The sequence below is a fragment of the Sander vitreus genome, chromosome 13, assembly GCF_031162955.1.
Source record: "Sander vitreus isolate 19-12246 chromosome 13, sanVit1, whole genome shotgun sequence".
NCBI lineage: Eukaryota > Metazoa > Chordata > Actinopteri > Perciformes > Percidae > Sander > Sander vitreus.
The window spans coordinates 8,620,100-8,647,325 of record NC_135867.1 but is presented as its reverse complement, the minus strand read 5'-3'; the positions used below and the strand labels follow the sequence as shown (position 1 = coordinate 8,647,325).

The 27,226-nt window shown below is 40.7% G+C and overlaps 2 protein-coding genes across 4 annotated transcripts; both read right to left on the bottom strand.

The window, feature by feature from the left end:
- Positions 1–7,392: 7,392 nt before the first annotated feature.
- c13h5orf15 (chromosome 13 C5orf15 homolog) lies at positions 7,393–15,151 on the bottom strand. Of its 2 annotated transcripts, none has more exons than XM_078265645.1 (3): positions 14,996–15,151; positions 10,315–11,108; positions 7,393–9,316 (listed from the first exon to the last, which is right to left on the bottom strand). In XM_078265645.1, exons 1-3 carry the CDS (start codon positions 15,114–15,116, stop codon positions 9,182–9,184), a joined length of 1,050 nt encoding a protein of 349 aa, XP_078121771.1. In that variant the 5' UTR covers positions 15,117–15,151; the 3' UTR covers positions 7,393–9,181. The 2 variants fall into 2 exon arrangements, with proteins under 2 accessions (XP_078121771.1, XP_078121772.1); XM_078265646.1 differs by lacking the exon at positions 14,996–15,151 and adding an exon at positions 13,860–13,947.
- Positions 15,152–16,506: 1,355 nt separating this feature from the next.
- Positions 16,507–26,793, bottom strand: vdac1 (voltage-dependent anion channel 1). Of its 2 annotated transcripts, none has more exons than XM_078265501.1 (9): positions 26,683–26,793; positions 23,883–23,952; positions 22,844–22,893; positions 22,420–22,572; positions 22,158–22,210; positions 20,271–20,498; positions 18,890–19,040; positions 18,130–18,187; positions 16,507–17,572 (listed from the first exon to the last, which is right to left on the bottom strand). In XM_078265501.1, the coding sequence occupies exons 2-9, from the start codon at positions 23,947–23,949 to the stop codon at positions 17,481–17,483; spliced, it is 852 nt and encodes a 283-aa protein (XP_078121627.1). In that variant the 5' UTR covers positions 23,950–23,952; positions 26,683–26,793; the 3' UTR covers positions 16,507–17,480. The 2 variants fall into 2 exon arrangements, with proteins under 2 accessions (XP_078121627.1, XP_078121628.1); XM_078265502.1 differs by lacking the exon at positions 26,683–26,793 and adding an exon at positions 26,412–26,663.
- Between the last annotated feature and the right edge of the window lie 433 nt (positions 26,794–27,226).

Here is a 27,226-nt window from a genome sequence, read left to right as displayed (position 1 = left end):
CAGTTTACAGTTTCTCTATATCAGATCCTTCATTATGCTGCCTGTTTTAAGTCTTCTTCAAAGTTCTTGTCACAATCCACCTCACACTGTTTTTTTTCCTCCTTTTTACTTCTCTGTGCACTCGGAACATTTCATACCGTTTGAAATAACAGTTTTATCCAGTTGCCACTTGGGGCCACCAAAGTGTAACATTTCCCTGTGTGGCATTGACAAGTCATAAATAGGACGGACTAGAGAAAGACAGATGAAGAAAGAGGGAGACACACACATATTATACACACAATAGCTACATACATTTTCAAGCTTTACTCTTTCTCTTTCCCCTCATAATACTGTCATGTATGTGCAGCACAATATATCTTTCTTATTGAATCCCTCTGCTTGATCCAAACTACTCTTTTCGGTTTTTCTCCGTCCCCCCGACCCCCCTCCCCCCAGTCATTTATTTTCCTCTCTGGCAGGTTGCTGAGCCTCCCCCGTCTCCCAACCATAAAGATGATGGGCCCTGTATTTCTTTCTGAGTAAAGAGAGAAAAACAGAGGCTCCACTCTTAATGCCATCCAAGCAGAAGATAAAGAACAAGGGCGATTAAGCTTTGTCAACACAGAGACACAAAACTCCAAGAGATAAAATAAAATGGAGAAAACATGAAGCCTTGACTGTGGATATTATGTGCAGTGCCTGGGAGACATGGGGCCAGTGGCGATTTTAGACCCTTTTTAGGGGAGCTCAAGCCCTGCTCAAGCCCCTGCATCGGGCCATGAAACACACAGGAAATTAAATATAAAGAAAGCTGGAAAAGTAACCCAGGCACTCCGCAGGTTCACAAAGGTAAAGAAGGACAATGCTAACAGTTTTTATGTTTGTATTTTCCATGAAGGGGGACTATGAACATCAGCTCACAGTGCTGCCTTGTAATGCTACCAAACATCTGAAAGCTTGAATGAATCCCAGTCCATCCAAGCAACAGAACGCTTCCGTTGTTTTGCCTTTACAAAGGTCTGCAGCCTCAAATCCCACTTTTAACACCATTCTGTGTTTGCACTTTCTCTGCCACCAAAAGAACCACACTCTGTCCTGGATATTACTACTATTCATCCTGCCATTTAGAAGGTATTGGGGCATCCCAATGGGGTAGGTCACAGGTGTAGTGGAAAAAGCCTCTCATGGAGCAGGAGAACAGGTTTGTAGAGACCAGTACCTTTATATGTTTGACACTTTGCACCTACAGTTTATCCGTGGTTATTTTAGCAAACGTGATTAGATCAGGGGTATAAATATAGGCAATGCAGGCAGTGCAGTTGCATTTGGTCCCGTAGAGAGTGTGGGCCCTCCAACAATGTGTTGGGCGTAGAACAGGCCACTGGGAGTGATTCAGATTCCCACCTCGGACATACGCTTGTGTTCAAAAAGAACTCACGAAAAGTGGTGCCATTTGCTATACATGCCCTCTGTTATATAGTATGATGTGGACCCAGGAGCGGACACAGAGCAGGCCAGGGAATAAAGGCTTAGTTGTACTTTATTCACAAAACTCAGGGCAAGAGGAGGTGTGGGCTGATCACAGCAGGGTATAGCTAGACTTGAGAGCAGGGGCAGGCAGGCCTGAGGAAAACTCCATCCCAGAAATCAAAAACTCCAGGCAGCACAAAAACTAGCAGCTCGGGGATCTTGAAAAGAATGAAACACACAAAACAATGTAAGTTCAGGAAATCACAGAGAAAAACACACACACACACACTAACAGTTAGGCTTGAGAGTAACTGGCCGACTGGTACTCTACCCCATGAAGGCAAGGCAGTAAATAATCTGGCGCTGACTGTGGGAAGCACGGGGACTTTCAACAGGAGCCTGATGAGACGGATGACCCCAGGTGCGCAGCTTCGCCAGGTGAGCCGTAGGAAAGCCCTGCCCAAAAAAACACCAACTCATGGAAGGAGGGGAAACAAAAAATAAAAAGGAAAAAAATAAAAAATAAAAAACACAAAGCCCTGGGTGCTGCAGCACTGGCTGTAACACCCTCGGAAATAGAAACCCATCTCCGTCATATATCTATTTTTAGAGGATAAAATAGTCAATAACAATCTATAACAAAATGATATGTTAATTGTACATAAGCTATATATAAAACAATTCAAATAAATGAATAATAAAGTATTATTTTCTTTGGTATTTTTGTCAAATAACCTACAGATATGCAATGATAATTGCTGGGTAATTTGTAGGTTGATGTTGTCTAATGTCAAGTCTCTATTTGATTAAGTGATGAGGGCCCTAGGGCCTGTCATAATAGCGTGCACTGGGGCCTGTTACTACCTTACGCCACTGGGTTATTAGGTGGGTGTTGAGGCGTGTAGGTTTGGTGAGGCACCTTCAGATCTGATGCTTTGCTTATGGTCCCCTCTGAGACACTAATAGAGTCTTCTATTGAAGCTTTAACTTGCTCAGTTCCTTTGACTCACCGTAATATGTACCATGACTCATGGGTCTTGTTAGACCTTGGACTCAGGTAACACCTTGCACTGGGTGCTATAACACAGGATATTGGAAAAACTCCAGCAACACTCACAGTATGAGACAAACTTCATTATGAGACACGTCTCACATCAGTTGGCCTGGAACATGTCAGTCTTTTCATTTCTACAAGTGTTTTCCTTCAAGATTTCTTCCTATCGTCATGCACCTTGCAAGTAGTTGAAGTTGAGCCAGAACACAGGACTCTACACAGAATATTGCACTCAATATTTTAAATATACCTCCCGTCAGCAGCCTTGATGTTTTACTAAAGTTATTTCAAATAGCCAGAAAGCTTAAGTAATAGACATGTAAACGTTTTGGTAGCGCCTCGTTCAAGAACTCACTCACATGTGTTACTCATGTTTATGTACTGATTTGAATGGATGTGGTACACATAACACAATGAATATATCTAGACGTAGGTCAATTGTTAAAAATAAAAAATAATCTTTTGGCTATTCAGAAAGTTTCATATGATGTCAGATTATTTATCTTATTATATAATCCTATTTTATTCATATTATTTTAAAAATGTTTTAATCAATCCAGAGTTTAGAAGAGATTGTGTTTTTCAAAATCTCTTGACACACACACACACACACACACACACACACACACACAATAAAAAAAATAATTTCCCACAGTCCCCATAAACAACATTGTTACATTTCTTCCTGTTGTACTATTATATATAGTATATATATATATATATATATATATATATATATATATATATATATATATATATATATGTATATATATATATTTATATTTATATATAGTTCTTTCAAAAATACCATTGACAGCACAATATCTTTTATATAAATGTCCAGTTGCTGTATTGACTTAGTTGCACTGTTCCATACTTTGACTGCTATACCTTATACCAACAGACACATTCAGTATCTGGTGAGAGTTGATGTTGACACTACCGTAACCCTTTGTGGAGTAGGACTCGTCAGTGTAAAGGTCGTGACACACCAACCAGACGGCCGACCGTCGGCAGAAAAGGCAGTTGGACTGATCAGTCTCCCCGAGTTGGTCAAAAAAGTGCCTCGGAACACACCGAAGCAACGAGACGTAATACGTCTCCATAACAGCAGGCGGCGCTAATCTATATTGTCGCCCAAAAATGAAAACCGGCAGCTGATTGGATGAACGCGTCACGTGGGTCTGGTTTCTCAAGAAATTCAAAGCCAGACTGTCATGGCGGCTTGTTCAGAATACGATCTCATATTGTACTTAAAATGTTTTCAGAAACACGTTTCGGTGAATAAGCCATGCAGTTGCTGAATCTGTCCTTATTTCAGATCGACAAAGATTTTCGTCAGACTCTAGTCACGCTCATCCCGCCCCTCGTTTCCGGGTTAGCACTCTACCAATCAGATTGGTCATTTGAGTCTGACTGCCGGCACACTGCCGATAATCGGCTTAGTGTGTCTCGGGCTTTAGTCTTCACGACCGTTGAGCTCTCCCATTGAGGAGGCAGCTAATGGGCCACATGATCTGATCACTACAGCATGTGCTGATAAGCTCCGGCCTCAGCCCAACTGTTGTATCTGCTATACCTTCAGGTCTCCTGACACTCAATATATTGACATCTCTGTGAAAAGCAGATACCTGCTGGGGTTAAAACCTAATCCAGCAGATGCAGAAAATATAGAAATTATTACAGAGAAGCCAAATCGGTCAATAACTTGATTCAAAGGTCAAAGGTCAAAGGTCATCCATCAAGGTTAAAATTGCCCTTGATGGATAGTTTCACAGAAGCAATCTGATTGGTTAAAAGATGTATTCCAGCTGTGTGAATAAAGCTGCCGGTGCTTCAGGTTGCTTTTCCAGTTTGTTCCTGCATGGTTTCCATGGGAAGAAGTTACTGATCAGGCTTTCTACTGAAAAACTACTTTTAGACAGCAGATCTGTAGCGGTTAAAGCCGTTATGAGTTGTTTGGCGATGCCCATACTTGCCTGCCTCTTGTAGCTACCTGCATTACTCTCAATGAAGAAACTCAATGCAGCAGTATTAGATATTTAATTGTCTCTTCAACATGAGACAAAAACCAATAAAATAATTTCATGAAGCCACGATCAAAAATCTGTGATGTTTGTAGTCGACCACAATGACAGCTTTCATTATTCAGAATATTTAATTATATTTATCTTCTCCCAAGCCAGAGGATGAGAGTATGGGCCTCATTTCTTTGTATTTTTGTGTGATCACTGAAAGAAAAGATCATGGGCAAAATACTTTATTAATAATCATTTTAATTATCATTATCAGGCTCTAAAGAGAGTTTTACTCTTAATATTTTTTCAGGAACCTCGACGAAAGGATGTTGATCTCTTGAGAAATTCCTCATGAAAGTTAGAAAACCCTTTTCAAATGCTACTTGATAACCATTGTCAAGACTTTCACCCTCCAGTGATCAAAAGTAGTTGTGAGTTTTTCCAGCTCGTAGGTTTCATTTGCTGCTGTCTCTCAGATAGATTCGCCTGACATAACTTTGAACAAATATCCACAAAGCCTGTTTATCTTATCTGTTGATGAAATGCACGCGGCAGCCATCACTTCCTGCTTTTTCGTCTACAGGTTTTTTACATTTTAGACACCTGGCAGATGCTTTTATGCAGCTCAGCTTGCGACGAATAAGCAGGTATAGGAGTTCAGTGTCTTGGAAAGGATGTTTTTATATGACACAAAGGGGTTGAACCTGTCACACACCTTTCTCCCCAACCTACAAAAGCAGAGGGGCCATTTTAAAAAGGTTCATATGTACATGTACTAATTGTGTGCAAATCTCAGTTTAATCATTATACCAAATTAAAGGTGCTCTAAGCCAGTGGTTCCCAACCTTTTTTCCTTGGCGCCCCCCCTACTTATGTCTAAGAAAAGCTGAGCCCCCCCCTCCGAAACCGAAGTTGCGGTAACTCTCGAGATAGAGCCTTACTTTCTTTTTTGATACAGAGGAGTTATCAGCACTTTTACGTTTCTCCGCCATGTTTCATTCATAAAATAGTGATGCCGTGGCGGCAGGAAAAACGAGGATGATAGCAGCTAGCAGCTGACCTGATGACAGCAAGGGTCCCAGGTTAAGAGGTCCCTGAGGTTTGGCCTACTAAGTAGCCTGCCTACAATTTACAAGAACAAAAATATATAGTTTTTAAACAGACTTTTGTATACATTATATATTCTAGTGTATTATCATAATTTGTTTAACATGTGCAAATATTTTTATTTTTTTTACCTCAACCTCAAACCAGATAAAGACTTGCGCACCCCCTGTGATCTTTGCCGCCCCCCTGAGAGGTCCCCGGACCCCAGGTTGGGAACCACTGCTCTAAGCGATGTTGGGTGACGTCACTTCTTGTTGACGTTCGAAGTATTGTCAAACAAAACGGAGGCTAGCTCGCCCCTCCCTCCTCCTCATCCCGTCCCCTCCCCTCCCTTCCGCGCTAACCTGAGTGTATACACATTAACTTGTTGGATTAATTACTTTACGTCGGGCTGCAGTTTAAAGTACATGTAAAAGATTTAAGAGGGATTTTTGTGTAGGTTTGTCGTCCCACAGCCTGCGGCAGCCATTAATATAAAGACTAGTCAAGGATACGCATGTCCAACTTGGTCTGTCTTTCTTTCTCTCTGCTGTTTACCAGCTTTAAAAGACAGACATGCGGCGATAAACTTGTTATACTTTTAGCTGTCCTGAAAATCCATCTCAGTTGTGCTGTGTTACATTAAAGATTCACGCACAGCTTTTCTTCCTTTGGAGTTACTCAGAGATTCTGGGTAATCGTGGCACATAATGATTCCCAGCACACATTATTACAAAAAGTATAAAAGTGTTGAATATTTTTCAGCTCAAATTACCCTTTATTATGCTGACACAATGTGTGTCACACAAAGAGTAAAAGAGTCGAAAACCAATTGCATTTTCTCGGGCAACATTTGGATGTGGAGTCAGTATGTCTCTTACACAGTATGTGGTACCACTCTGCCATCATTCAATTTGTTAAAGGACACAGCAGAAGATCACGGAAACACAAAGGTTTGCATGATCAGATATTTGTGTGTGCATACTGCCTCCTTGTGGTAGAGTTACTTATTATTCTTTTTAGCAGTCCTGATACCGGAGTCTGCTGTAGGCCTTTTTCACAGAAGATATTTAGACAAGTCACAGTAGGAAAAGCACAAGTGTAAATAATGAAATTAATGAGGGCTGAATTCCTTTTAGCTGCTTTCTGATTTCAGGGTCCTGGTGCTGTGCATGCTGACTCACTGTCCCTCTCACTGGGACACTTGAACATAACGGAGCCACCGTATGTTATTAGTAACACCTGTTTTTGCCTGCTGTGAAAGGTATTTTGGATGTCAGTTCATCTCAACTACATACAGCTAATGACAGCAACATATAGAAAACTACAACTTGTCACACTGCAGCAGTTGCTTTTTATCTTATTTCATCATTAGATTAAACACCACATCTAATGTAGATAAAATGCTCTTTTGCAGATGAAGTACGCTTCAACTGTTGCTAAATGATAGATTTGTATGTTCTAAAATCTACACCCTTTCAATTTTTTGCCTATAAATAAATACGTATAATAGCTTTTAACCAGAAAATTTCAGCTTGTTTTGTGACTGTCTAGTGAGCCTATTACGATCAAAGGAGATCAAAGTGCCTGTCTAGTTGGCGATGCCAAGTTAAGCTGGGCATTTACTCCCAAAAAGAGCTAGATAACAGAAGGCTCTGATGTAAATATTCTCTTGATCAGACTCAAAATAAAATCTGTCAGAAGAAGAGTATCTTAGATTAATCACTTGAGCAGGTCAAACGTGAAAGCATCAATCACAAAAATTAAAGCGACAGATAGGACTTCGTACACAATTTGTGCTTTATTGACAGAAAAAGATTATACAGTTTCTACTGTTGATTGCAAGAGCAGTGTTGATCATCACCTTTACGCAGGACACCTCCTCCCCTCATATTCTAGCTAATATGACTGAACGGCACAGTGCAAATCGCGTTATCAATCTAACCACTGTGTAGCTTTATATACGGGCAGGACAGCTGAAAACAACTGGCAGAAGGCGACAAGAGATTGATAAACAATATGTGGAAGTTATGGCATTTTAATTGAAGGCATGAGACGGCAACAGACAAAAAAACATGCGACTGTGAGGAATAAGAAATAGAGTCATGAGTGACAAACTACAATGTGGTGTTTTCTTGTTTTTTGTGGGTTTTGCTCACACGGTTTGGACTGTATCTGGACACCATATTCTGGTAATGAATGGTATAAAAGTTACCATCAGGCCACACACAGCAGACACAATTTCTGATGAACAGAGATACCAGTCCACCAAACTGTACTCTGACAGGAGGCAACTAAAAATTAAAAGTTCTGCGTGAGTTGTAGTTTGCCACAATGAAGACCATAAATGAGTGATAAGAGACTTCACCGAAGCCATAAAACAAAGAGGGCCAGCCCCGGTGATTTTGTGCATAGCAAAATCTGGGCAATAGAACAGGTACCGTAGACAAGTAAAATGACGAACAAGGAAAAAGTCTTCTCCCATACATTACATTAGTACATTCTAACCTGAACAATATTCAGTATCTGTCTTCATTTAAATGGCTTAAACACGTGGACAGACCCCTCATCTGAAGAGAAGTCCCCCCTCTTCGACTTAATGTGCAGCTTAATTTAATTAATAAAATGTAATAGGGATTTTACATCCCTTATATGATGTCAAATCTAAATGAAAAGTATATTAGACATTTTTTGCAAAGGCGTGACAGGAAACATTGGTGATGGTTAAACAGTTGAAAATAAATTTGAAATGTCGGTGACAATGTGATATCTTTCTTTGCTAGATAAAGAAAATGAGATCAAATAAATTTTGTATCCAACACTAAGGAATACTTTGACTTTGTAAATTTAAATCAATCTTCCCAATGTATCTTTTTTTAGTTTACACTACTTTCTTATAGCAAGATCTATGGCAAACAGAGCATTTCAACATGAGCGGTGGCCAGTTGTTTTGAATGACTGCATTTATGTATCAGCTTCTCCTAGATTGCTGCTTTGTTTGCACACATACACCTTTACAATACAAAAGTATCCGTGACATAACAAGCACAGCAAATGCTTTGTGTGTCAATTCATATATTGGCTGAGAGATATAACTGCTGAGAGAGAAATCTATTAATACTGTTGGGGTAAATAATCTGTTATAATTAAGCATTATATTATGACCTAAACTCTTCCTATTCTTAAAGTGAGTATTTCACGTAAGACAGTATGCAAGAGGGGAAAACTGGTGTAGAGGGACCATAAGGCTGAAACACTCCCAAAAAAGACAAATATAAGATCCTAATAAACCCAAAATATTAAATCCCAATAAGTCATTAATTGCGTGGAAAAAAGACAAATGACATAACAAATAAGAATAACATATAAAAATCTTTCTATGCAGACAACAGAAAAGTCCTGAATAAACAGAATTCAATCCCAAAGACATAATGTTCTCCAGTTGGCCTGTAAAGCAAGAGAAAGCATCAATCAGGCTCCATGACAAAGCACAGCATCCCAACAATGTGACCAGGCAGGAAGGCCAACTGGCTCTGTGCAGGTCTGGACATATTGTTCTTCTGAACGTGGATCAGAAAATGTAGTCTCGGGTCATCTTGAGGGATGGCATGGCCTCGTTGACGTTTTGGTCCAGGCGGTGATACTCCACGGTGTTGCGGGAACACAGACCGTCCTTCCAGCGCCGACTCTGAGCCAGAAGGAAGATCTAAAAAGAAGAAGCGAAAGAAACTTAATAAAATAAGCAGATAGAAATCCAATTAATCTAATAGATGTATAAGTGCTAATCAAGTAACATGATTTCTTGGTTGACAGGCTAGAAGAAAAGATTAAAGACTACATCATTGGAATCCTTATTCAGCCGTAAAACCCAAATTAACATGGAGCCAGCATAATACCTTTCTCTGCTGATTTGACAGGGAAAACTTGTTCCTCTAGAAATGCGGTTGTGCTACATACGATCACATATTCTACAATATGTGGCGTTTTGTTTGAAATACAGTGCTTGGTTTGTTTAGCGGAGGATATCTACTGTTTTTATCAAATCTGTTTTTGTTACATCGTAAAGCACGATTTATTTTTGTGAGGTTGTGCAGTTGATGAAACTGAAAATCCTCATTGTTTCACTCCCGAGTTTACTAAATAATGTTACAATAAATGGAAAAATAAGGCAAATACTTTGCATTGAAAGTGTAATTCAAGACACAAGAAGACACTACGGTATCTGATCAAGCTACACAGTTGGTGAATTTGAACCCTAATCAAAGTACAGCAGTATTTTATGGGAGCGTATGATTATTCTTTTTTATCTATAAACCTACTGATTATTTTTTCAATTAATCAACTGTTTAGTCTATAATATGCCAATGTGAAAAATGCCCAGTGCAAGGTCCAGAGCCAAAGGTGAAATCTTGGATGGATATCAAAATGCTTAATTTGTCTAAAGCAATTTAACTCGCACAATACATAACGTTTAACTAAGAAAGCATGCAAAACCTCAGATTTGAAAAGCTCTTATGTAAATGATTGGTGATTCATTTTGTCTATCAATAATAGTTTTAACAACACGTTACAATGTAAACTTGGCATTTTACAGAAGCTAAATGCTGAGGTAATACCAGCCCTGTGCAAACAAAACCTATGTTACATCATCATCTCGGGCATCTACATCCTGAGCAGTTGCCCGGCTGTCATGCCAACACTCACCTTCCTCTTGTTGTGATAGGTGATGTAAACGATTGCCACCAGGAAAGCCAGAATGACCAGATGAAAGAAGAAGTGGGAGTCCTCATCCTCTGTGTTGTAGCTGTCTGCTGCCTTGTAACGGGGCACCTCCATCCCATCTGGTTGCAGCCTGCTCACAGTCTGGTCTTTGACATTGTGTTCATATGCGGCGCCAACGTTGTCATCATCTTCGCTGTTCCCGTAGGCAGCGTCATCGTCGCCTTCATCTTGGTAAACATCCAGATCAATCGGAGATGCCAGCGCTTGGTCAGTGGTCTTCAGCAGGTCTGCATCAGTGTCCTGCAGTGTGAACGGGTCCAGAGTGTTGGCGGGCTTGGAGTCGGAGACTGCTGCGTCTACCTCTTCTGTGACAGGTTTGGATGGTTCAGGGGCTTTGGCAGAGGTGCTGGGACCTTCTGGAGTAGAAGCTGGGGTGGGTTCGGAATCCGCAAGTCCACCTGTTGCATTATTTTGGTCTGGTTTCTTTCCAGCCGTATCAGTTCTTGGATCCCCATTGCTGACAGCTCCTTGCTGCTGTGTATTATCAGAGCTATCAATGATGGTGACTGGATTTGTTTCCTCAGGCATTTTTTGTTGAATGGCTGTTGTGTGGTTGTCTTTAGGAGCATCTTCCTCTGCTGTTGCGAAGACATTGTCAGCAGGTGTCGCTGGAACCTGTTGAGATGGCGAAGGCTCTGCGTCACCTAGGGTCTTGTCCACAATGGTCAAATTAAGATTTTGAGATGCGTTTCCCCCCTCTTTCTCTTGGCTTGGTGCTGTCAGGTTAGAGGAAATAACAATGCAAGACAATAAACATTAGGTTACAAAAATAAGGTTTATGAATAACTCCTTAAAACACTGATATATCCACTTGAAAAGGTCGGCCTAGTAGGCTTAACAGAAAATGCTTTTTCAATCAAGGAGGGGTTCTTTATTTACTGACCACTTTCTAAGCCTAACCTGCTAATAATGCTAATTCAATCTGAGCTTTCGGTTTCAACTCATTTCAATAACAACACTTTCATCTAAATTGTGAATACCGATACCTCAATCACACGGAGTCAATTTAGGAAATAAAAGAAAATTAAAATTCTTTCATATACAACTAAAAGGAGTTTGTTGCTACCGCCCGTGTGATCAACCAGCAGCTATGGCTGTGGAAATAAAATTGCCCTCCTACTCAGAGGCTGTCATCTAAAAGTAGCAAGGCAGTTAACCATTTAGGATATTTGTACTTAACATCTGGTTGTTGTTTTTTTGTTGCGTTTGTGCAAACTTGCCCTAATACCATGACTGCTGCTGACAATAGCCCCTTTCACACAGCCTGTTCAAGGCGGGAATGTTGCGCCTTTAAGTTGCCCCGCCGTCTGTGTGAAAGTTACAAAGACGGAATGGGGGACAGAGTTGTTGCGCCCTTAAGCCGGCAGCGGAGGAAGTCACAGAGCCATAACACAGCCGAAACGACGTCTGCGTGAAAGGGACAACCGGCATGGTGGGAATTCATGCAATACGATGCACGAGTCAACCAACAAGCAGGTCAAAAACTGACAAAGCAGCCTTCCTAGTAGCCAAAGTTATTAAAAACGTACAGAAACATTGCATGCACTAGTCCACCTGCACATACACTGTCCTTTCCACTGACAATATTGTGCTCCTATAATGCATAAAGTTGGCGGTTTGTGGGTCGTGTCAGGTTTGTGTGGTTGATCAACTGTGCGGCTCACACACACTTGACGCCGACGCTGTTTTACACGTCATGCCTCTTTTGCTCCAGGAATGCCGGCATGCTACGTGAAATCCCACACTGCGGGCGGCATTATGTCGCCTCTGCGTGGTTCTGTGTGAATCAACAAAGCCGGCATAACTGCTGACCTTTATTGCTGCACTATTGCAGAATCTCTGTGTGAAACGAGCTAAAGAGAGACTGTGTACGTCAATGTTAGCCAGGTTTTCCAATTTTGTTTTAACCCATTTAACTTTATAACAGTATAACAGACATAGCATTTTAGTTTCATAATAAAAAAGTACTTTCATTTTAAGAAACTCGACAGTTACATCAGCCTCTGACTTTGTCTTTAAATTAGAGCTCAACTCAGTCTCGTGCATCTGGCCAGTCTTCCTGAATCAATGACACCATTTGATTTAACCAACAAGTGTCAACATTATTTCATCCTGTGGGACTGGGAGGCGTTGCTTAGGAAGGGACGGGAGGAGAACACTAGGGACTTGAAGCACGGGGTAAGACGTCTCCAAGAGAAGAAAGGGACTATTCATGCACATGGGCCATGGCCAGCAATAATAATCACTGAACAGGAGATCTTTGTGGCAGCAACCATTATAGGCTTTGCTCCATAAAACAGAATGTAGGAAAGTCAGCCTTAAAAACTGAGCTGCTGGGTCACGTAATATTTAAGTATGCTTACAATATTTCCTTAAATCATACATGTCATTAACCCATATACAAGGATGATTGAAAATTAATGAAAAACACGTATGAAGCCACTGGTTTAATGCAAAGCCAAAAGGGTCATCCACAGTATAAGGACGGCACATTAATGATATGTTACGATCTGATTTCATGAACCAATACTAAACATTAGAGTTTATGTAACTCCAAATGCTTCAAAAGAGGATGAAATGTGAAGTCCATGAATGTTGCAACTCGTTACTGATGTGATATTTTTTGTTCCTAATTAACTGACTAGTTCTATGTATTTTTGTTTCAGTGCAACTTTATCACAGTAATACATTACAGAGATGGGCTGTTTGAGTGAGTATGGTTAGAATGATGGCGTGGCATACATGGATTTCTCGGCAACGTCATCACTGCTTGCGCACGCAACCGGGGGGGGCAGAAAAAAGACATGTTTCGTGTAACTAGTAGTTGTAGCAGCATAGCGTAAGTCAAAATGCCAAGGAGTTGTTGCGTGGTTAATTGTACAAACAGAGCCAGTGATGGGTGCCTGATGTTTAACATACCGAGGGGGGAAGCATGCTTTTGCCAAAAACCGGTGGAGGTTATGGCTTCAAGCCATAAGAAGGGCAGATTGGGGTCATATGCAAGAGTCAGGCTCCATTTGTACCATAATTTTATTGAATGAAATCTTAAGCTTCGCTCCTACGAGATGGGTGGGTTTTTATTACGTTACACACAAAGCTAACTGGCAATAGTTAGCCTGTACGTATGCTAACGGACATTAGCTAACGTTGCCGAGACAGCTGCAGTAGAGTTTCGGCGAGCTAACCACGACAGTGTTGGCGCCCTCTCGCCCACAATCAACCTCTGCTGCTAAAAACAGTCAACCTGCAGTGATGTTTTGGAATGGAGACACACATATCGTACCTTTTCCCGGAAATCCTGGCCAATATTTTAAGGCATAAACCAACCATAGGGGTACACTCAGGGGTAGCTAACCCTGCTGCAAACATTGACTATTACATTAGCCTAAAACGATAATTATAGCCATACATATATATCACAGTAACACTGCAAAATTAAAGACAAACAATAAGGAAAGCTTCAATACTTAAGGTTGTTGCAGTAGCCGACCAGCTCACCAATCTGGCTTTCTGCGCCTGGTATGCGCACGCACCCTGTAATGTTTGTAAACAGGAAACCCGTGTATAGTCATATTTTTAAAAAGGAAATAGGCCTAAGATGTGATTTTTCCAAACACAATGCTGCAACCTGACAGCCGCCCAAGCATGTAGTAAACATGACATACAGTCTTCATTTGAAAGAACAAATCAATACCACTGACCTTATCTCAACAGATTTAAGCAAATAAACCGCACGCAGTAAAAGTCAATTTGTGCAAGACAGAGCCTTCCAATGAGCCTTTACTGTGGTGCCAGTTCCTTGATGGTAAACTTCAAAAGAGATTCTTTAATAAGCTGTTGCGTTACTGGACTGATATATGATATATGACAAGGACATCTGGACCAAGTCACTTTATCTGACCACCACAAATCATTACTGCTAAGGAGTCTCCGCGGGGCATCACAAAGTAGACCCTTTAACTACAATGTCATTTTCACTGGGCAAAACAGACATTTAAGTTAACTGGTCGAACTAAACGTTTTATCCAAAATAGGCTGGCGGTAACTTGTAAGGTTACCCATCTTGAAATTTGATATAAAAATATGACTTCCCTTTTCCTGGTTTCGAGGGTTACTATGCCCCTCTTGTGTCAGTAGCCTTTATAGAGTTACTATTGCCATTTAGCTAAAACCAAGCCAGGGAACTTTATGCAATGTTACATTGAATTAAATGTAGAAATAACGTCTCAACGACTTGACGTTAACGTAAGAACGTTTAACGTTGTTACTTTCAATTTACAACGGATACATTTCAAAACGGTTCACGGGGACGACGTTATAACTTTACATTTGGGAAATTACTTTGTTGAATTATACTGTAAAACTTTAATAAGAACTCGATTCAAAAGAGATATTTTAAATCACCTTTGCGGGACATACAGACTGCCTATAATCGTCCCTTCTCACCTGAAACCATGGTTGCTAGCATGACGTACTAGCCAACTAGCTACAGTAACGTCGCAGTAACGTTAGCTACCTGACACTGGCAAGCTAACGTTAGCAGTGCTGTTAATTGGTTAAAAAACAGTCATTATCTCAGGTACTTCATAAAAGTATTACATACCTTCCATGACGCTAGTTACTGGAACTGACAGGCAGCCGCTGGTTAACAGTTGGAGGGAAATAACCAGAGAAAGAGTACACATATTTATTCCGCTTCGTACCATCTTTCTGCACGTCGCCATGTTGATACGTGAGTAACTGAAGAGGAGTGGTTTCGCATGGCCACATATGTGAGAGAGTGAAAATGTGTTCAGAGAGGGGTCATGGAAAGTGGATGCATGAGGTCTGATGTAATCAATGATTTTGTTTTTGTCACTCTCCAAACTAGCCTGCGTGTCGGTATATTTGTGGTATGGAACTGGTCAAAGCCTGAAAATACATATAATTGTTTTGATGACATTGGATTTGGGAGGGGTAATGCTTCATAAAAAACTTTCAACATCAATCACCGACATAGAGCATGATAACTTCAATGAATATAACTATGTTTTACAGCTCGGGTCTCTGAGACCCCAAAACAAAAATGCATTATTTCCTGTTCCGGAAACATTCTGTTCTATAACATATGTCATCAGTTCAAAATCATGTTTATAAGCAATTCTTTTATGAACTTCAGTTTATAAAGTCATAGTATAGCTAAGTCATGAAATAATTTAGTTCATGAAACAATAAGTATGTTCAACCCAGAACATCATAACAATCTATCCATAGAGTCCAGAGTGAGCCTACACAATACAGATAGCTGGTTGGTATTCAGGGTTTTCACCCAAACATCAAGTTCAAGAGCTATTTAGACACATTCTACACCTTGTTTGGAGAAACTATATGCCAGAACAAAAGTTGGACAAAACATTGTTCAAAATCAGCTGTCCTTGATTCAGTTTTCACTTCTGATCATGTCAATAAATGATAAAATAATTAAACAATTGTGAAATATTCATACCAGCCAACGCCAAAATCATATATCCAATCCATCTTCTGGTTTCTTTAGGATTTGTGAGAAAAAGTGATGCTGTAGTCCTCCTAAACCAAGGTCCAGAGCGAGGTCAGTCATCCAATTATCTACAGATTCTCTTTAAACATGTTCAAAGATCTGTGCAAGTTTTCCTACAATTCAATTGACCAATTGTTTTATATATCAAGTAAAAATGTGAAGATTTGCTGGTTTTATTTCATATCATTGTAAATCTTTGGGTTTTTTAGTTTAATGTAAAGTTATCACCATGGGCTATGGTAAACTGTGGTATGACTTCACTATTTTCTGACATTTAATAGACAAGGATTACATAGACAATATACAATAATCAGATTAATCAATAACAAACATAACAGTTAGTTGCCACTTTGGACTGACTTAAAAACAAACCTTGTGATCCTAATGAATATCAAAATCAGACAGTAAGTTACTATGTCATCTCCTGCTTCAAAACGCTTCAGCTGTCACAAATGGCCAACTTATTTGTTCAAAAGCATTTTTTTTTACAGAAATTCAAATAAACATGGGTTGAAATTAGCCATCACTAGATGCAGGTCATTATGTGACAAAGGCAGAAGAACAAATGCAATCACAAACTGGTTCAAGGTGTTCTTTATTTAATTCAGGGAATAACATTACTGTCAAATACACCTAAGCATGTTTTTCCATAACCAGTTGTGGAAGACTACCATTTCCTGTCCACTGTAATTATTTTCATCCCCCCTCAAAGAAGTACTGCAACTCTTATCCAGAGAAGTTTAACTGTGTGCATGACAGGTTTCCCTTCCTTTGCTCAACCAGGAATAATTGACAGTTCTTTGCCTTCGTGAGACTTCACAGGTGGATTAAACTATGCAACAATGTCAATAAAATAAGATTTTACTATATGCAACAAAAGACATTTTTCACACCAAATGCACAGACACAAAAAACAAGTGAGACGAAAACACAGAATGTCCACATTTGAGTGTAGCGTCTCTAAGAGCTAATGACAGCTTCATACCTCAGGGACAACTAACCCTTCCCATTGTATAATATATCAAGACAGACATAAGAGCTCTCCAGTGCAGAATCGTGGAAATAAAACCATTATTTCACCACTACAACTTTTAAGAAAAGAGTGCTTAATGGTGCTATGAAACAGCACCATTTGGAGGTGTAACTACTCAAGTGTACTCTGACTGCCCTTTCCCTTTGATCTGCATTGGAAAGTAGAGAGATAAGTTAAAGCATTGTGTATGAATGTAGTGAAATGACAAATATGACTGTACTCAATGTTACGTTTTCTTTGCAAGCTACACAATTCAAGATAAAACTTTTTGTTAAACGGTAATAGTTTTGTTCTGAACTCAGCTTCTTATTTTCAAAATGTTCCCTTAAAGTGGTCCTTTAAAATTGGTAGATCGTTGCAAGAACAATTTGGCCTTTATGCTGTCTTGCCTCCAGCTGTAGCATGTCTAGGGGATACAGCGGTTTTGTGAGGGTTGGCTAATCAATAAAGGATTTGGATTTTTTTTGGTGGGGGGTGAGTGTGTGCTGGGAGGACTGGACGGGCGTCTGCCTCATCCTCCTACGCCTGGAACTCGAGGCCGAGACCAAGCTTGTGGCCACCAGCGTTGATGTTCTTGCCATCAAGGAGAGCAGAGAGTGTCAGCTTGATTCCTGCAGAAACAAACACGTGTCAATGTATTTTCTTGCAAATAATCCTCCAAACTGTCTGAAACTGTATTTAGATTATACAGGCTTACTGAACTATTCCATCCTTGATTTATCGAAGAACTCACCTCGACACAGCATTTAACCTCAAAGCCCATCTTTCTGTAATGTTGCTACTGTTGTTTATCATTGAGATATTGTGACTGTTGGATATAAATAACCCTTAAAAAACACTGTGCAAAATTATTCTAATAACTGTTCCATTTTCACCTGAGCATTAATGTAGAAGCAGTTTTGTGTCTGTATCTAAAACAAAGAGTCACAAAAACTCTGCTATGGAGCAATATTATGATCAAGTTGTACTCTGTACATGTCTAGAGTAAGTAGTAGTTCATTTGGAATAATCCACATACACATCCAAATTCCACTGCTCAGATTCTGACTTAATTCCATTCCAAAAAAGTCCTGTTTAAATTGTGCTTTGTCTTAATTGAGTAAATGTTGAAATATAGTGGTCTTTGTAAACACGGTCAGTGTTTTTGCCTATATAAGACTGCCCTCACCTGGCTTCAGAGTCTGAGTGTAGCCCAGGCCCACAAGGCTGGAGTTGTTCACCTTGGCCTGTGTGGGAACCACAGTTGAAAATCATACAAAGAACACATTATTAACAGATAAAAGGTATCATGCCAATGCTGTGCAATGTATTGCCTGCTCTGAGCAAAATAAATAATAAAATCTAAAATTGTAATTAATAGGTGCTACCACTAAAACAGTCTCACGTCGGAATGGCATGTTGGCCACGTTATTAACATGTAATAATAGTTAGCAAAAAAAACAAACATACAATTACACTAACAAACAACCATTCACAATAATTGGCTCTGCTGAGTGGGATTTAAGGACGTATGTGATAGACATTAGTATTGGCCTTTCTGCAGCATTCAGACTCCTCCCATAGACCATTTTGGCTTGGATGAAGCTTCTCTCAGGCCCAACTAACTATGATGTATTCACATGGAATTGCACCCATCCTTCCAGGTTGGTCAGCTAGGCAGGACATGCAGCAAAGATTATGACCCAGATGTGACTGGACAACATCATGACTAGTCGTGGTTCATATTGTAGAGACCCAGAATGTCTCTGTAGTCAAATTAAGTTTAAGAATCTGACCCTGCACTATGGATTCCATGTGAAGGGTGAGTAGGTTAAAACAAGTATTCCTAATTAAGGACCCATAAAGGGACATTGTCATCATACACCATGTGACTATACCACTACTACTACTACTACTACTACTACTACTACAGGTTACACACTACTCACAGAGAAGGATGCATCAGGGTCAATCTGATACTTGGCAGCGATGCCAAAGCGGGTGTTGCTGTTTCCGGCAGTCCAGGCCAGGTTGACGGCTGTCTCCAGCTGGTCATTTACCTTCTGGTAGATGGAACCACCAAACTCTGTGCCATCATTTCTGAGGACAAATAGCAGATTGGAATACAGGTAAAATGGGGCTGCAACGCAAATAGTGTTTCCCTACAGGTGAAATTTTCCACTCGAAGGGTTAAATTATGGTTGTGTTTTGTAATTAAAAGAGAATACCTTACTTGGTTTCTTGCATGTATATTAAAGAGTTCCACAAGGGGGTGCACTGTCGCTAATGTAAAGTCAACATTATACTGTGTCTGACCTCACATAACCACTTCAGCTGTAGACTGAAACAGACAGGCTTGGCCAGGGGCACAGCGGGAAACAAGACTAATGGCGTTTTTCTATTACCTGGTACCTGCTCGACTCTACCGCGGTGCCTTGTCCTCCATTTTCCATTGCAGATTTAGTAAAGCAAGCGGTAGCAATGATGACGCAGTGATTAGTGACGACTCTCTCCGACCAATCAGTAGTCTGCAGGTTTTCACGTCACCTTTTGATATCGCCTCAGCTCGCTTGGAACCTCGACGGAGGCGATACTAAAAAAAAAAAAGTACCTGTTAGCAGGTACCAGGGACTTTTTTCATAATGGAAAACCAAAAAAAGGCGAGTAGAGTAGGTACCATGTAATGGAAAAACGCCATTACACTGTGCCCGGTTCCTCCCTCTCTCTCACTGTCCGACACTATCTCACTCTACCTTTTCACTGGGGCCCTTTATGCCTGCCAACCACTCACTCCGCCTCACTTGCAATATAGTAAATCCCATCACCCTGGGTGTAAAAATAACTGGCAGGCACCAGGGTGCCCAGCAGACAGCCAAATGGGTGACTAGTTAGTCTGCCAGACAAGGACAAGAAATCAGGCTTCTGTTCAGTCATCTGGACTCAGTTCTTCACTTAAAACGAGAAGTTTTAGTCTGTGACTTATGTTCATCCAAGTAGCACAGGACAGAAACACTAACCTAATATCAGAATGTATAGTTTTATACATTGTTAGTTTAGGTTCAAGCATCAGAGCAGTATCAGCATCAGGGCAATATACATTCACTCTCTATGCAACCTTAAATATAAATGAGCATGAACTGCACCAAATTAACAGCACCATGGTCATGCCATCACCCATGGTAATCGTATGCCATTACAATTCATAACGTAACTCTAATATTAAGATGAGGAGAAGCCACATTGGTTCAATAGTACATTATTGTGTGTGGTATAATGAAGGATGCATGCTTGCACAATAATGACCATATCTGCTGCTTCATGTAGTCTTACACATTCGTATGTAGCTGGAACTCGTCCGTCTTGAATCCAACCGCAAAGTTGCTCTGGGTGATCCTGTTCCGGCCAGCCTCAAAGGTCATCTGGTAGCCCGCCAGCCAGCCCTCGTAGCCCACTACTGCTGCGCCGTGGATGGCTGTACCATTGATGTCGTAGTTAACGTCACAGCCAAGGTTGATGTGGTCGCACTTGTAGCCCGTCTTGACCTTGCCGCTCTTTTTGCTGGCAGAGAGAACAGGTTGTTAGATGTCAGAGGCCAAGGTGTCCCAGAACTAGAAATATTAAATTTGCTATGACAATTAAAATAAAAAAGAATTGCCATTTATCAGGGCTACAGACTGCAACCATTTATTCACACATACTTACAGCCTTTTTAGAGGCAGTGGGACAAAAATGTCTAAAACCATTGCTCTTTGCAATGTGCTCTTTATCCATTTACCCAATTTTAAGAGGGGGGTTCCTTCATGACTTTAACCAGCACTGACACTGTTGCAGTGACCCTAGTGTGACAAGTCAGCTAACTTAGCGAGTTAGCTAGCTGGCTAAAGTTAGCTAGCTGGCAGTTGTGCAACTGCTGTAGCTCACTGGTGCACTGATTTAAACAAACCCCTGTTACGTTACTGTATGTTAGCCAAATATTGTTTCTGTGTATTCTAGTTTTACCTTGTAAATATAGTGTACTAATTTAGCAGTTGAGATGCAACTTTTTTTTAAATGGCCAGGTAGCTTACATGTTTGCTTGTTAAAATGTATGTATCCATTGTTCTAGATAAATACTAAACACATGTTTTTGTGCCTTTCCCTCATGTGTAACCAGCAGACATCAACCTGAGTTCTGTACTACGAAGCTTTGGCGTTAACGAGGTAACTTTTCAACCCAGGGTTTTGTGTATCACGACAGTGGATCACTTGTTACCGGGTTAAATCACCACGGTAACTTATGCTGAACACCTAACCTGGTCGGGAGCAGGTTATGTTGGAGATCAACCGGTGTAAAAGCACCGCCTACTGACCAATCAATACTCGCTTGATAACGGCATCACCGTTCTTAGAAGAGCCGGTGGAGCTCGGTGCACGGAGAGAGAGGTGCGCTCAGAAAAGTTAACATTTAGAGACCGACAACCCCGTTAACATTCCCCGATGGGTATTTTTATGAAAGATTTTCAGCAGAGGGAATTACATATAGGCTATTTGTCGGCTTGTTGAGTCGTGTGTTGCCAATGCGCATATCGGTTTGAATTATATATTTTTTTTTATTTGCTCTCACGATCGCTTACCACTGCCAGGGTTGCAACTGAAATAATAGGCTAAAGCAACGGCAGTTTATGGAATGTGTTCTTCATATTTATGTAGAATTATATTTTGCTCTTCTCATGTAAAATATGCGGCTCTGGTAGATGTTTGCGATTGATCATGCTGTGCAAACAACGCCTCTTTTATGTGAACGCGCGCGCGTCACTGGATTGGGAGACTCTGAGTTGATTGAACTAGTTGTTAACCACCGTCGTGACACAGTTGGACCGCGGTTGTTAAGTTTGGTGAAGCCAGGTAACTGAAATAAATCCAGGGCATGTTGATCTTGATTCGTAGTACAGGCCTCTGCTCACATCGGTAAAGGGCAAAAAATGACCCAGAAAAAACATTTGACAGTTACCACCAAAAACTTCAGATAATCTGCTGACTCAACCTGCTGTAAGACATAAAATGTTCCTTATTGTAAGGCTTAAGTTTTATTTTGCAATGAATTGTATATGCCTAATCACCGTAGCTATAAAAACACATAAAGAAATACTTGACTTCATTCCACTGAACTCTTGACTTGAACTTGATTTCTCACTGAAATTAACTCAATTTACATAGTTCTCATTAAGCGGTTCTTACCCGGTGTTTGGCGAGAAGGAGGAATCAAACGTCAGCTTCAGCCCCTTAGCCAACTACAGAATAGGTAAGAAAGGTTGAGTTTATTTAAACTGATCAGGTTTTACCAAAGTCTAATTTACAACAAGGCAAATGGCACCCACTACTTGAGCAACAGGCCTCAGTAAATTCGAAAGGAATATACGTTACTGCCAATAGCAACCAAAATCCCATTTTTTTTAAGAAACATTTTAGATTGTCTTGGGCCCCACACCCCATCACTAACCTGGTCTTCAATGGTGATCTCGGTGCCCAGGGTGTTGTCTGTGTTCCACTTCTCTGTGAAGGTCAGCCCGTGCTCCGCCCACTTGTACTTGGTCTCCAGGGATCCAGCGACCTTGCTGGTCTCAGTGTTGGCAGAGCCTGTGCTGGTGAACTCCTGCAGATGAGTATTGATGTCAGAGGCAATCGGAATAAGAAAAGGACGTATTTACAGACAGGTTAACTACTGTTATTGTTAAAGTCTTAATATAATATATATTTTAAATAAGTTTACATAGGGTTTTAGACAGTGATATAGTCCTGTTAACCTTGACTGTTTTGTCAGATAACACATGCCAAGGTGTCCTGGCAACATTTAGGAGATCAGATAACCAGCCACTCAATTATCAGCCAGGAGCCTCTTAAGCTATGATATGGCAACGACTTACAAGTCCATTCTCAGACTTTGTTTTCAAGTCCAGCTTGATGACCCCAAAGCCTGAAACAGACAAAAGTGAATAAAAGATTAAAATGATGTTGGGATGACAACACAGATACAACATCCAATAATAGCCACATTATTGTGTATATAAGTGGAACAAGCTTCTTAAAACACAAGCACCAGATAGAAGATCTGGTGCTAAAGAAGTACTACTTTAATGCCAATATTATTAGTCCTAACAATGCAAAATTCTAGTCAGTATTAATTCTCTACACCAATTACATAATCCAGCAGCCTTGCTGTCCATCCGTAACCAAAGCTGCAGTTTCCAGCCTATGGAATGGTCACCAGCTTTACAATTACTCAACTAATCTCAGTTTTGAAGCTTTTCTGCGAAGGTGATGGACCACAGCCTAATACTGCGGCTCCACTTTTGCGACACGACTGAAGCGTGGTGTCGCGACGCCTCCCCTCATTTGTACGTTGATGGGCTTTCCTCAAGTTTACCGCTATGGTTTTGGGCCAGCGGGGAATGTTGTGTTTTTAAAACATTTGCTCAAAACCAGCTTCTTCCCTCTCAAATTTAGAAATTTGGAGGGAGAATGCCCATTCTCTCTCTACCTACCAACCTACCTGCTATCATAAGTACTACCAGCCTTTGAGAACATACCATTAGAACTCATCTGTTAATTTTATTTTACACACAAACCCCACCAGGGACTCCAACGACCTCTGCCACCCTCCTCCAGGCAGAATTATGTTGGTCGTTGTCCCTATAGAACAACAAAGATGGGTCGTATAGATTTGGAAATGCTGCAACCGCCACAATTAATTTCTCCTCCATTTTCGCTACTCGGAACTAAAGTTTCCTGAGCATTGTTGTAGTAGGACGTCTAGAACAAAAGACCCACGAGAGACTTCCCCCAATCTCCCCTGTGCTCTACTTCTATTGGATAGTCACGTCGTGTTCAATGGATTCATTTTCATAAAGATGGGCATCGGCCAGCTTTTTGACGCGCAGCATTTGATGCATGCTTGGTGCTTACCGTATCCCTTGGTAAAAACATCCCTGGCAGACTTGCCAAGGTCAATGTAGGTGGGAGGTACAGCCATTATCTGCAAAAAGAAAGCAGATGATCAAGGCTGAGACTAAAAACAAGGCAGAAAACAAAGGAATACAACAGCCTCTCTAAAACGGGCATCCCTGCTTTCATCTCTCTGTTACAGCTTTAGGACAGCCAAAGCCCACAGTCCCACAGCAGAGGGAAATACACAGTAACCACAGAAGAGCAGGCTGACAGATCAGATGTGAAGTGCTGCTGAAAGAGGAAGGCTGGAGCAACTAGAGGTCACTGATGGATAGGAAACGTGCAAATCTGATGTAATGAAGTTAGTGGCTTACATGAGCTACACAAACAGGAACAGTACAGAGGCCTGAGCTTGTATGCAGGTGCCACATTCTGGCATTAGCCAGTTTGGGTATTTTAAATACATTAATAGTAAATTTTGCCAATACTAGAGATGTATCGGTATCGGCTCCTATACTGCCTAAAACACTGGTATCGGGAAGTACTGGTACTAGTTTATGCACCGATCCGATACCACGTAATAAAGCCCTAAAGAAAATCTACGTTAAAGTAGTTTATTTATTTATGTATTTTTCCGTTATAACTGACTGTCAAACTGCATAATAACAGAAAGTTCTGTGGCATTCATGTTTCACAAAGAGTTTAACCTGAGCCAGACCGATAACAAAGATAGAAATAATATCACATCCATACAGGGTTAGTAGTATACAGTTGATACAACTAAAATATATGACACACTGGTATCGGATCGGTACTCGGTATCGGCCGATACGCAAGTTCAGGTATCGGAAAGCAAAAAATGGTATCGGGCCATCTCTAGCCAATACATTGTCAATGCATTCATTGATTTCTTCCCCCATTCCCAGTCCGTTTCCCACTACTTTACAATTTAGGGAAAGTGACTTTTGACACTATAGTCAATTTCCTGAATCAAATTTGATATTTCAAAGTGGAAGAAACCAAGTTTAGAAAAGGACAATAAGGGCCAAAGACTGAAGCATAAAGCAGACTTATTTGCCAACTCTGGATTGGCTGCACCCATGTAAAGTATGTGCGAACGTCTTTGTTCTTCATTTGGCTGAACAGCCTGTTGCGCAAGACATGTCTATTTCGTCATTATGTATTATGGATAGCTGTAGGTTTCATTTTTCCTTAGCACAACAGTTATCAAGGTACATTTGTTACGTAGGCCTATTGATAACATACATGTGAATATTGATAGTAGATAGAACAGGAATTTGAACAGTTTACCAGGTGAATAGAAACCTTTCAGCTTACAATTTAAATTACAACAGAACAATGTTTCTCAAAATTATTATTGCAAAAGATTTCATTTGTACGCAATTATAGAGGGAACACATGAAGTTTCTATTAAAATTACATGAGCTAAGGCTTGCTCTACCTCAAAGAGACACCATAATATCCAAAAAATCTTTCAATTCTGTCTTTCAAACTCTTCCAATTCTTTCCTTAAAGCCTGTTCAATCCAGTTTATGGGCACCCTTACCTTTTCTCAAGTCCAACCGTGTGCTTCAATTTTAACATGACTAACACATCTACCTGTTTAGGCCCCAGATGTTTGTCTCTGCAGCCACCATTTCATCTGCAAATTGTGGTCTCCTAAATAACAGCAACATCAGCTCTGACACAACAAATGTCCATCTATCCCCTGGCATGTTTTAAGGCCCATGTCCAGCTTTAGCGCAAGTGACTAATTTAGGATGCCCCCCTGGACAGCCCTCATAGGTGTACTGTGATCATAAAGAAGCACTTGGACAGGAAGTGACTGACTAATGTCAGGCATATGCAGTGCAGTTAACACAAATGGCAAGCTCACTAAGCCATCCACGCTGTGCTAATAACACACGTACACAGTCTGCCAACACACCCCACTGCGCCCGAGTAGTTTTATGGCTTTCACACATGGCTACAGGCAGAAATGTCAGGCCGTAGAGGACAACCCTGTATATATGATAGATGCAAAGTATTGTCGCTGATGTACACTGGGGTAATCCTGAATAACTTTGAGGTGAAGATGGCCATATCTTTATAGAACAGTCACTCCAAATACTGTAACTTTACAAAAGAAAAAGGGCATCGATCCTATTGCATGAGGAGGACCACTCATGAAATGTTACACTTGACCTAGCATCTCAAGGTGTATCAATGCCCTCCATCACCACCTAAGATGTAACGTTAGTTTAATTCAGTGAAATTCAAGTATAGGGACAAAAGAGACACAAGTGTGGTCCCTTTCTCTAGAGTGAATACAGCAGTGGCCACTTGACTCAGACAAAGAGGTTATGAAGGCAGCAACTCCCTGCCCTCGCCTGCTAACATATTAGCATTACTGTAGCTAGCTATCAAGGTGGACAGCGGGCAATTGTCTCCAGTGAGTAACCTTATGACCGGTTGACAAACAGGAAGCCCGTAAAGTGTCAAAAAGGTAAAACTGTTAGCTAGCTCAGCTTCTATATTTTTAGCTACCTGAATAACTGCTGACAACTGGCTCCTGTACTGTCAAATGACCGCACCGCAAGGTATTAGCCACCAAGCTAAACCGTTTGCTTGTAGAAAGCAGCAGGCCTAGCATCGCTGCTGCACGTCGAGCTGCATCCCACTCCGGTTAAAAGTCAATGGATGAGACGGACAGCTCCGGGCTCCGGAGGTCAGAATCCGCCGGTTAATAGCATTGGCAGAGCCGTGCACTAAAGAAATGTCCGCTGTGTTGCATTTCAATATTAGATACATAACATACCTCTGCGTGTTCCTGTCCTGGCTGAGAAGGGGCTTGTCAACTGCACAAAGGGAGGAGAGAAGAGGGAGGTCGTGCCGTGATGCGCCGTCACGTTCTCTTAATACAGCCATGCGTCACGTACGTCACAAGTCACGCAAGGAGCAGAGGCGCTGTCCTCTTGTCATCGTCAAAGATAAGATAGCCTACAACCGGATACAACGTTCAGTCCTAAAAATAAAATAAATTAATTAATTAATTAATTAATTAATAAAAAAAAAAACAAGAAACAAGAACATTCAGTCCTCTTCTAGGCCGCTTTGTGTTGAAGGTGTCAGTTTGAAGAGCAGACAGTTTACTAACAAGTTTGTTATTATTATTTATTATGTATTATAAGTGACATTTAAAATATTAAATTATATTTATCCATCGAATCACTTCCTACATGTAAAATTGAATTGGTAAAGTAACTCTTGTGTTTTCTGTGAGAGAGATATTGACATATAACAACATATTTTCTTTCAGTGTGAACCGATTAATGTCTTTTCAAAGCTGGCTTCAATCTAAA

What these genes read in the sequence shown, in the direction of transcription:
- c13h5orf15 (XM_078265645.1), bottom strand. Translation starts at nt 15,116, where the DNA reads ATGGCGACGTGCAGAAAGATGGTACGAAGCGGAATAAATATGTGTACT. An exon ending in AGTAACTAGCGTCATGGAAG is followed by an intron (nt 11,109 to 14,995) that starts GTATGTAATACT and finishes CTAACCTGACAG; the next exon opens with CACCAAGCCAAGAGAAAGAG. An exon ending in CCTATCACAACAAGAGGAAG is followed by an intron (nt 9,317 to 10,314) that starts GTGAGTGTTGGC and finishes TCTTCTTTTTAG; the next exon opens with ATCTTCCTTCTGGCTCAGAG.
- vdac1 (XM_078265501.1), bottom strand. Translation starts at nt 23,949, where the DNA reads ATGGCTGTACCTCCCACCTACATTGACCTTGGCAAGTCTGCCAGGGAT. An exon ending in CAAAGTCTGAGAATGGACTT is followed by an intron (nt 22,573 to 22,843) that starts GTAAGTCGTTGC and finishes ACTCATCTGCAG; the next exon opens with GAGTTCACCAGCACAGGCTC. An exon ending in TCCTTCTCGCCAAACACCGG is followed by an intron (nt 20,499 to 22,157) that starts GTAAGAACCGCT and finishes TCTCTCTGCCAG; the next exon opens with CAAAAAGAGCGGCAAGGTCA.